The 11,809-nt window shown below is 39.3% G+C and overlaps 1 protein-coding gene across 1 annotated transcript in view; it reads right to left on the bottom strand.

Annotated features, from left to right (window-relative positions):
* Positions 1–884: 884 nt before the first annotated feature.
* Positions 885–11,809, bottom strand: part of LOC118825180 (oxysterol-binding protein 2-like) — a 34,486-nt gene continuing 23,561 nt past the window's right edge. The window contains exons 9-14 of the mRNA XM_036595734.1: positions 11,407–11,527; positions 9,253–9,356; positions 8,040–8,135; positions 6,908–7,092; positions 6,017–6,237; positions 885–3,059 (exon numbers count right to left, since the gene is read on the bottom strand). Of these exons, the coding sequence (XP_036451627.1) occupies positions 2,917–3,059; positions 6,017–6,237; positions 6,908–7,092; positions 8,040–8,135; positions 9,253–9,356; positions 11,407–11,527 (870 nt within the window). The 3' untranslated portion in view covers positions 885–2,916. The remainder of the gene's footprint in view (positions 3,060–6,016; positions 6,238–6,907; positions 7,093–8,039; positions 8,136–9,252; positions 9,357–11,406; positions 11,528–11,809) is intronic.

The raw sequence follows: 11,809 nt of genomic DNA, 5'->3' as shown, positions 1-11,809 counted from the left end.
CAGAAGTGTGTTGTGCTCCCGAGGCATATGCAACAGCCACACCAGCTCAGAAAGAGTCCCCACAGTTCAGGTGAGAATGCAAACCATCCAACACACAGATATGATCATAATCACAAATCTATCAACACTAGCAGTATAGTTAATAAATAGTGGTACATATATATATTTTAGTATAATCTCTTTGTGTCAGTGGGGTTGGTTTTGCTGGTTAAACCCTCCAAAAATTTAGAGATTACATATGCTGGTACGGCATCGCCAGCGTTAACCCCAGGATGCTTCTCTACACCAGCAGTTCACCAGCCTCTTTCAACCACACTGAATAATTCACAGTTATAACTCTACACATTTAGTTTGTGCTTCAAAAAGTTCACCACAATAATTCAGTTTGTGTTGACAGTAAATACAGCTTACTCTGACTCCAGCATCAGTATGAGCTCATGTGCTTTGTGCTTACCGCTGCATAATGTATTTACAGAAAACCCACAGAGTTCAATGTTTACTCTGATTCAACACACCCAGATTAACTGATGAAGGCCTGGATAATTAGAAGATTTAGCAGGTCAGTTCAATCAGGTGCATTAAATCAGACAAAACTCTGCAGTGCTCTGTATGCTTCTTTATATCGTTGCTGTCATAACAAAACCTTGGAAAAATACATTATTAACTGTTGTTATTAACTGTAGTTTGGATCATTTTAGATCACTTCTATTAATCAATTCACTGTGTCCAGTTACAAGGTTTTGACATGAGAGCATGCATATTATATATATATATATATATATATATATATATATATATGCATATTATATATATATGCATATTATATATATATATATATATATATATATATATAAAATACCTGCTCTGCAATGGTCTTGACCACTTTTAAGGGTCCTGACCACTGACAGTCAGGGAAAAGGGGGGCTAACAAATTACATGAGAAACAGATCGACTACAATCTGTACCTATATGGTTAATAGACCTAATAAAATGGACACCAAGTGTAGATACAAGATACAGTCATATATATGCAAGTGTTAGCACCCTCAGTCAAATTCCATGTTTTGTTGAATTTCATTTTAATGCATGATTTCTGTTTATTTGCCATGTTAAACATATTGGGGGGAAAAAAAACATGAAATACCAACTGCGCCATAACTTTTGCACAGGCCACATTTTATTTTATATTTGAATTCAGCAAATAAACAGTGATTGTGCATTAAAATGTACTGAAGTGTGTACTCTGACTAACTTACTTTCACAGAAAATCAACAAAACACGGAATGTGTAATTTGTATACGACTGTATATTAACCAGCTCCTTCTCACATGAGTCCCATTAGTCTATTTGCACCTCCTTTGATAGACCAGAGCATTATGATTGTCACTGTTTTGTGAAGTTACCCTTTAAACCAGTTCATTTCAGTCTCAGTAAGATGACTAGAAGTGTTATCTATGCTGTGTTATAACTGGAGGAAACGGCTTTAGCAGGTTCGCCTCCTGATTTAGAAGGGTTTGATCATGAGCTGATGTTGGGTCAAGCGTGTTAAAGAAACAAAATCTACCAATATATCTGCATCTTGTGCTTATGGAAGTGGTTCCCAACGCTCTGCACACCTTCCTAGTCTACTGTATGTGATTACTCTCCTGAGATAAATTCTCCATTCTTTTCTGTTTTTATTTAATTTTTTCCACAGCATACGGAAACCTCAGCTGTCCTTTACATTGTGTGAACTGACTAGTCACCCAGTAGAAAAAGGCCCAAATTACGTTTAAGGATTTATCAGATGTTAATGTGTCTTTTTTTCATCTCCTATGTTATTTTCTTATGACTAGATTATATGCTGGGTCATGCTGGGAAAACAGAAACGTGCAGAACATGGACTGGAATTAGGAGCCACAGGGTTACAGGAAGGGAAATCTAACCAAGGGGTCTTCCTTCCTCTGAGAATCACCCACTATAGGTCAGAACTATTGCAGTATAATCACTGAGCCAGGCTTCAGGCTGCAGTAGCCACATTTCCACTGCAGACCCACAGAACCAACCAGCCCAGAACCAGAGGCCAAGACAACACAGGCCTACTATTACAGTGTGTCAACACAGCAACAGTGAGCTAAATAACAAGAGTTTCAGTGAGAAATCAAATTCTGTAACTGCTTTGTGCTGGCACCTTTTAAAAGGATACTTTAGCTTTTTTCAGTCTGACCTCTATCTGTATCTACAGCATATGGATTAGTATTTACCACAGACAATAATTTTAGTAGCTTTCCCTGAACTTGGTAAAGAACGGAAAACCTGCTGACTCAAGTACACTTATAATAGAAGTCTATGGGCAGATGCTTCCTTGGAATGTTTTCTGTTCTTTTCCAAGTACTGGGCAACATGTTGAATTTATAGTCCATGTTAAAGGACAACACTATAACACAGTTATGAAAACGCTAAATATCCTTCATCCAAACTCTGATCTGTCAAACAGGGCTAATAAACGCTGCCTGTCTTTGGTTCAGACATGTCTATTATAACATTTTTGACAAATCTCACCTGGGCTGACCGAGTCCTACAGTTTAAATGTAGCTCATAAATAAAGTGCTGGAATCTCTTGTGCTCGAATCCATGCAGCGATCATTGCACCTGCCACAAAACATGTGCGCACACTCACCCTCCCAACTCCAAACACACAAGTGAATCTACTACGTTACTAAAGAGAATGGAAAAAATAATGCATGTATATTTCAGATCCTTGAGACGCCTCTGAATCGGAAGCATTTTTAAGCAATGTTCCCAATACACACACACACACACACAGGACCATAATCGTGTCCTGCCTCGCACGTCCACTGAGCAATCTGTCCGTCAGCTTCACTAGATGCTCTCTATGAAGCAGCCATCCTCCTGCGGGGAATAACGACTGACGCCTCAGAAGATGGACGGACATTGGCTCCAGTCCTGCTTCTCTTTGGCCTCCCAGTATCCTCCTCTATAGACGTAACTGCTCTCCCCGGTCTCAGAGTCCAGCCTCTTCTCGAACCACAGCGGCTGGTACATCTCCACCTCCCGGCCTGAGAGACAGAGAGGAAAACATGCTTGAAGAGTGGAACAGAAGGGAGCTTCTAAAGCACGGTGCGAATATGAGCAAAGACCTTTCTAATAGGGGTGTCAAACTGAGTTACTTCCAGGCCACAGCTCTGCAGAGGTGAATGTTTTAATTCGTCTAAGGCAGGCGTCAGCACACGCAGCTCTTTTACTGCCCTCTTGCGGCTCCACAGCAGAATGAGATTTTTAGGTAAAAATAAAATAATCCTCCTTTGCAGTAAAATGAAGCTCTGCTGATCGTTCGAACACAGTTTTAACAATAAATGGTCTTAAACGCTGGAGTTAAGGTAGAACTGCTAATTAATCCTTTAACCTTGAAGGATGGTGTACAGACTGCTGGTCACCATAGCAACGCAGACAACAAATCTTACCTAGCTAGTAGCTAATGAAACGGTAAACAGAAAGATTTAAGATGTACATCGATAATTTGGAGACGAATGGGCTTATTTGCATTTATAATCACTCCAGCTGGTTTCCTGATACATTTAATCTCGAACAAGAAACTGTCAAAAGTCGTGCAGCTTTTCCCGTTCCACCTTAAATGGTGCAGCAGTTACATTCTGGCACCTCAGGCTGAGATTCAAGGTGGAACGGGAAAATTCAAACAAGAAGCTGGAGAATAAGAAGCTGACTTCAGCCAACTGAAAAGTTGAACGTTGAGAGACATTTTACAAGAAACTATTCTATTTTTGAGGAAAAGTTTCCTGCCGGAGATGTGAGACAAGCAGCTATAGTTGGGCTAAGATTAAAGCAGAAGTAGCCAAGTCTGCGTTTTCGTTTATACTGTATTTTTTTAGTCTATACTAGGACATTAGCACATACAGAGATATTTACAGATAAGATAAAACATTACTTAGATAAATAGACATAAATGGAAAATGTGGCTCCCAAAGCATACTGATTTTTGTTGAAAGGACAAAATGGCTCTTCTTAGCATCTTAGTTGCCGAGCCCTGGTCTAAGGACTCTGACACACGGAGAATCAGAAGTGCACGAGGAGACAAGCAAGAAAAAAAGAATGGGCACATTTACTGTTTAAATGTCTGAATTTGAAGAACAGTATTTGAATGTCATTCCCAATGAGAAAATATTTAATAAAATGTTATAAACACAAAAAAAGCACATTCCAAATTTGGAAAAGTGAATTATACAAATGATCTCATTAAAATATTTAGGAGATCTGACTGAACATAGCCCAGAAAAGGTTCCCAAATATCAAAGAGGATACTTGTTTTAGAATGTAACAGGTATATCTAGACTACTTGACACACATGTTCAAAGACAACTCTGTGCCAGGTTGCTATAGAAGGTATTCTATTTATGCTGTTTGTCAGATTTTAGCAGCGATTTCAAGTATGTTTTGGAAATGTTACTAAAGCTTTTAGCTTTCATTCAAATTTATAGGTCTCTCCCCATTCAAAGAGATAGAAGCCTGCTTTTGTATGAGCATTGCCAAGACTGCCAGACTAGTGGACAGACTTCCCCATAAAGACTTTGGTTTAGCTTAAACATTGACATTTTAAGTTTAGAGAGTTATTCTCTTTCAGCACATTAACCACGAGAGTGTTGGCCATTAGCTGGAGCCTTTGTGGTGTGTTGCAGCTTTGCTAAAGAATTGAATCAGTTGTGCTTAATAAGCCAAATGCTAAACTCTGCAGAGCTGTGGCCCAAAAGGAACCTAGTTTGACACCTCTGTTCTAGAATGTCTATAGATGTTCCAGAGGTTCTAGAATGATCAAGAACATGCATAGTATTAGATGTTGAAGGGCCCATGTCCTACATTCTTCTTGGATTTTATTCATGAAGGACGCTTATGTTGGTTTTGTGGCTATATTTACCAAAAGCAGTCATTTTTTCTTGACTTTGAGAGGGTTTTCAACCTCTCTTTGTCGTTTTTTGCTTTTTAGACTGATTTATGTAAATGAGCTTTGTTCTGATTGGCTGCTCTGTATTGCGCCTCATTCAAAAAGCTTAACTACTCCAGGCAGTCCAGGCTTAACTACTCCTTATGGCTACAGTGTGACTGGGCAGGGCTAAACTGCTGTAGGCTGAATTGACACATAAATGTGCTGTTTTTTGTGACATCACAAGAACAGTGAACTCAAGAAAAGGCTGATTTTGTAGGTTCATTTCCATATATGGACTGTATGTGCTGGGGAGTGAACAGTAAGTTTTGAAATGTTCATATATACTGTATCAAACTCTTATTTTAGAAAATGTGGGAAATTTAGTTTTGCATTATATGGACCCTTTAAATTCTAGAACGATGTCACAAACACTTGGTTCTAGATCTTATAATTAGACATCAACTTCCAGAATGATCTGCATTACATATAAATGATTTGTTTACAGTATTAGTTTATAAAATTATACATAGAAGATTAGATAATGTGTTCAAGGTTGATCTGGATAACAACACAGACTCAGACACCAGACCAGACTGTAGCTCCTGGAAAAAGACGCCAAGAAAAATTAAGAAGTATTAGGTAAAGAGGTAATGTGGTTTCACTTATATACCGTGAGTTTCATATTAGGTTCCAGAATTATGTCGATAACATAGAGTGGATGTTTTAGGATATGTCTACTAGACATTAGGATCCTGACTGATCTAGATGATACTCAGAGGATTAGGTACTAGGTTGACGATCTGGATATAGAAAGGGCTAAACATTAGGTTCAAGAATGATACAAAGACAGGATTAGTTGTTTCAACAACAGGGCTGTCCAGATCCAGTACTGGAGCACCCTTTGCATGGTATAGTTTCGAGTTATTCCATAAATCATTAATTAAATTAGGCTATGAGCTGAATGAGGCATGCTAGAGCAGAGAATACACTAACCTGTGCGGAGCTGGAGCTGCTCGAATCAGGTTCTAACAATCAGGTATATGCTGGAGTGTCTCTGGTTTTCTGCATGTCTCTTACCCTCCTCCACAGCGATGTTGGTCTGTGCCTCCCTTCTCTTCCTCTCCAACCTCTGCCGCTCCTCCAGACGCTGTTTGTGGACGTTGGCTTCATCCCAAAGCCCCGCCTCCATCAGCCTCTGATCCGGCCGCAGGCGGCTGTCTGTGGGAGCCACGCCTTCCTCAGGCTCGTTCAGAGTCAGAGCCAGCGAGGAGAAATAGTGCATGTTCTCTGCATTCTCACTGAGAGAGAGAAAATATGATACTTTGCATTTCATTCAATTCATATTCATTGTGTAGAACAGAAACACAACATGGTGACAGCTGCACATTAAAGTGATAAATCTGCAAAAATTAAAGTGACAGTGTACTGCGCTTGCCCCTGATGTAGTCAATCAGCTAACACATGATTGACTAGTAGCTAACAAGTAATGGAAGCTTATACCCCACAAATTAGCATGGTGCTAACTGCATGCCTGAATCTAATAGACTTGATTATGTGTTTTCTGACACTGTATAACTCACTGTTATGTACAAACATGGACTAAAGTATACAGCATAGCTAAAAACAGTGGTAGCTGACTTGAAGCCTGAAAGCTTGTTCATTATTTTAGACACCATTTACGTCTTGGCTTATTGACATCTTAAGCAAAAAGAGTATGTAGTACCGTCTTTGATTTGTAACAATTTAGGAACCTTATTAGGTGCTTTATAGAACCTTATACATTATATATGAGAGAGAGAGAGAGAGAGAGAGAGAGAGAGAGAGAGAGAGAGAGAGACCAAGTCTAGAGAACCTCTAGCAACCTCCGTTTTTTCCTGCCTTCACTTTATGCTTGTGTGTTTTTAATGATTCACATCATGACATACATTCATGACAGCTGCTGAACATGCTAACGGTCATGTCCCTTACGGTAGCGGGTATTTCTTCCACAGCAGTTTAGGAGGGAGAGTTTGGTAGACAGTTTTCTGTTTGACCTCTGATCCCACACAGCCACGGCTACTCTCCACAATCTTAGCACTCTCCATCTTATCATCCCACGATCCAGACAGGATATAGTGGGCCAAACCATCGCTGTCTGCCACCACACCAGTTACCTGAAAGCAAAACACACCCAAAACAACAGTTAAGATAAAAACAAAGAACAAATACATCAATGTCCACAGGGACACAGAACATACAAAGTGCAAACAGACTAAGAAAAATAGAGATTAGATGTGTACAGTAGTAGCTCTCTATATTCTATTTTTAGCTTATGAAATTTGACAGTAATAGATCACAAATTTATAATAACAGCGAGTACCAAGATAAGCTATTTCGCCTCTCATTTTGAAGGTCGCAAACACATGCTTTTGTAAGCTCCTGCTGGTGTGTGTTCATGGCTGTTTCCTCCCTTTAAATGACGCATACAAAAGCAACTTGGAAATCTCAATTGTAGAGAAACCTAAGACTGCTAAACGTGCACGAGCGAGTGTGTTAAGACCATGTCCACATGCTTTACATATTATGAAAACTATATACATATTGGGAAAAGAGAAAACATTCTAGAACAGTGTGAATGAGGTAGAACACAAGAGTAGTATGAATGATGAGAAAAGAACACTAGAACAGTATAAATGAGGGAGAACATGCTTTACATATGAAAACTATAAGTAACTATAAATATTGTGAAAAGGAAAACATTCTAGAGCAGCGTGTGTGTGGGAGAGAACACACGAAAAGTCTGAATGGGAGGGTGATCTAGAATAATGTGAATGGGGAGAACATTCTAAAACGAGCTGAATGAGGGAGAACATCTAGAACAGCATAAACTGTGGGAAAACAGTGTAGAACAGTGTGAATGGGGAGAGAACATTCTGGAACAATTTGGATGAGTAAGAACATCCTGTTTGATGGGTCAGAATTGACTCTGATGAGTCAGAGTTTTTGACATTCTCATCTTCTCACAGTGACCACCAGATGGCAGTAGCACACTCACTAACACATCAGTATGAAAGCTGAAATGCACTGAATGAAGCTGACAAAACAGCTGATGGAGTCTCACCTTGCGTGGGACGTCCCGGGAGAAATAGCTGTAAGGTGAGAATTTGAGGTGGCAGGTGTCCTTTGTCCTGCGGTTCATGATCTCAATATCGCCAGACTGGAAGAAACAAATGCTGCATTAATGAAGATCATCAGCAGGCAGCAGACTGAATGAGTCAATTCATTACACGTCAATTAATTACATTAATGACTGAAAAAGAGGAGGAACCACAGTGTTACAACATCACTTGAGGCTGATAAAAACAAATGAATAAAATTTTTTTTTGCCACATTTGAATTTTCTCAGGTTTCGTTCATAGCATTAATCTAAGTCCTATTAATTGTCATATTATAAAGGTGATGTTTAAGCACTGAAGTGCATCATTAGAGATCTAGAGAGGGAAACGAAGAGGGAAACAAAGAAACAGGCAGAGAATGAGAGGGGAAAGATGGAAGGATGAGAACAAGACAGATGGAGGAGAGAAGACAGACTGAGCACTGATGAGTCATACTGTACAGTCTGGGAGGAGGTGAAGCTGATACTAGAAAGTGCTGGACTTTTCCATATATGGAAGATGCTGTGATATTAAATTTTATTCTTTGTAGCTGGTGTGCAGATAGAGACTGTAGCCCACTTGCTGAAGCACATTTGGCGGTAGCCCCTCATTAATGGTCAGTTTCTGACCACAAAGCCACTCTTGGCTGTTGAACCATTCTATATAATGGACCTATAAGGTAGGTGGAGCTCAAAGTGGCCAATAAGCAGAAGCACAAGGTAGGTGTTTCCAATAAAGTGGCCAGTGAGAGGAAGCACAAGGTATGCGTTTCCAATAAAGTGGACAGTGATGGGAAGCACAAGGTCGGTGTTTCTAAAAGTGGTCAGTGAATAGAAGCACAAAACAGGTGTTTCTAATAAAGTGGCCAGTGAGTCGCAGCACAAGCTATGTAATAAAGTGGCCAGTGATAGGAGGCACAGGGTAGGTGTTTCTAAAAGTAGCCAGCGAACAGAAGCTCATGGTTGGTGTTTCTAATAAAGTGGCTAGTGAGTGGAAGTACAAGGTAGGTGTTTCTAATAAAGCAGCATAATAAAGCTTTAATAAAAAGTGTTTTAATAAAGCATTGGCCTAAAAAACACTAATAAAAGCTGATTATTGGCCAGTTTAGCTGTAAATAAATTGGACTTTAAATTGGATAAATTTATGACTGGCGCATCCCTGCAAGATGAGGTCACCTACGTGGTCAATCCAGAGTTTGCCTACGATGATGTTATGGACTGTGGATGTGACTTTACTCCACACATAGTGATTCCCACTGGAGTGGAACAGCAGATGAATGTGACCTGGGGGAGAGAGGAGAAAACACAAATCATTTATAAGCTTAATTTTAAGCTTTAGACGTCTACAGTTATTGTCATTTTGCCAGACTATTTCATACCCTTGAAATTATAAGGTTCTATCGGTGTTCTGAGCAGTTTTGAGCTTTTGCGTCCAAATAGCAAAACTGACATGTGAAACACGTCTCTTTCATACATGAAAATCACAGACACCCTTAATGTATTCTAAATGCATCAAAATTCTACTATATTTGTAAATGATTTTTTTTTTTAAACAACATTAAGAAACTAATCTGAAGGACTAGCTTTCTGCTTGGAAGGTTCTATCTGATAAAACATGGAAAGAAGCAATGATTGTAAAGGAACACGAGCAGTTTACTCATAATTTGTTTTAAAACGCTAATACAAACTCATTTCAGTGAGCTACAACTCATAACAACAACAACAACAACAACAACAACAACACATAATATTACAGCATTCTTTTGTCATTGCCAATAAAAAACTATTTCCGAAGGTTATATTCCCCTCAGGCATGAAGGAGTTAATAAGATTTGCTGAAAATAACTTTTTGTGCTGAAGACTAAAGAAAGACGTAGAGACGGAGGAAGAGGAGGATATAAATCACTCTGAGTGGAGAACAAAGCTCTGTGGAGACGTTCCCAAACAACACTCACACAGTATGAATGCCAGGCTGCTTAAAATAGTGCTTATTTCATACACATTACTCCTATAATCCCAAAAAAGTCTTTCATATTTCATAGACAGCAAATAAAGGCAGCTGTGATTATGACTCATTCGCATACTATAAACTACCCTATATGCCCAAAAGTCTGCTCCTCCAGAGGTTTCTCTGAAATGAAGGGTATTAATAGTAAGTTTGTCCCCCTTTGCTGCAGTAACAGCCTCTACCATTCTGGCAAGGCTTTGCACTAGATGTTGGAACATTGCTGTGAGGATTTGATTGAGCATTAGTGAGGACAGGTACTGATGTTGGATGGTCAGTTCTGGATCTCCAACTCATCCCAAAGGTATTCGATGGAGCTCCATCACTTCAGAAAACACAGTTCCACTACTCCACAGCCCAGTGCTGGGGGACTTTCTACCCCTCTAACCCACACTTAGGCATGGTGACCCTAGGATCATGTACAGCTTCTCCAAAGTTTTTTAGGAATGTATCATGAAAGCCCAAACTTAATCATAATGTTTTGGTATAATTCAGAAGTATTGTTACAAAATATACTGAACACTAGTGCTGCAACTAATGATTATTTTCATTGTCGATTAATCTGTTGATTATTTTCTCGATTAATCAATTAGTTGTGCCTCTTCAGATGAGTCAAGCTAACTTTACAGCTACGCTACATTCGATGCTGAGGACTCATCTTCATGAGGTGTTCTCTTCAGTGGACGATGTGCCAACATTTTCGTTTGTAACAGAAATCTATGTTCATTGTGTCTGGATCTAGTAAACATCAGCTAAAGTAACATTTCTCAATTATGTTGTATATTAATGGAAATATATGCACTCACAAATACGAACAAATCTGTCCTGTTTATGTATGCATTTTTTCCTCCACCTTTCCATGATGAAACCTGCTAAAAATGCAAACACTGCTTTCAGTAATTGGACACTGGCACCTTGAACTGTTAACTGAGCACTTGTACATATCCCTATGCAGCTCGTAGACTCTTGTTGCAGTGGAATTGGAGCTTCACCAAGCTGCTGCCGTTGTTAGTTTGCTGCTGACTGACTTATCAATAGTTCTGCCACGAGCACCAGCATAGTCTGCTGAAGATGCTGAAGGAGTCACATTAAAAGAGCGCTAAAATCATAGATGCTATTAGAAGAACATACAGTGCACTGCAGCTGGGCTTCAGCCTGTACCACTATGGATGAGCTGAAGGTCCAAACCAGGAAAATACATTAAAAAATTATCAACATTATAATTTACCATGTAAGTGTTGTCTAGTCTCTAGTTTGTACACCCCTAATCAACTGGATTAGGTTTAGCTTTAGGGTTGAGGTTAAGATTAGGATTAGAATAAGACTAACCCAGAGGCATGATAGAGATGTATTTTCCTCTAAACTTGCTGTCGATGGTGATCTCCTGCCACAGAGTCCATCCACGCTGAGACATCACATGATGGGCTGCTGCAGGTGGGTGGTGACTCACCTGGAGAGAGAGAGAGAGAGAACTGCATTGCATTGTGTTGTGTAGTACTTTATTCAAGTGGGGAAGGGACATTTTGCAATGGCACAGCTAGTCACCCAAATTACAAATTTGAAAACATGCATTTTAATATGGTTTGAGAATTTACACAAACAAAGTATAGGAAACAGACATAGGAACCAGGGGTCTACAATGCAAATATAGCCATTTTATTTACAACCATCAGTGAGCCTGTCTTCTGAGCTTTTATATGTAAAGATATAAAATGCAAAAGTTAAAAAAAAA

The sequence above is a fragment of the Colossoma macropomum genome, unplaced genomic scaffold (assembly GCF_904425465.1).
Source record: "Colossoma macropomum unplaced genomic scaffold, Colossoma_macropomum, whole genome shotgun sequence".
NCBI lineage: Eukaryota > Metazoa > Chordata > Actinopteri > Characiformes > Serrasalmidae > Colossoma > Colossoma macropomum.
This window is presented reverse-complemented; position numbering and strand designations above follow the sequence as displayed.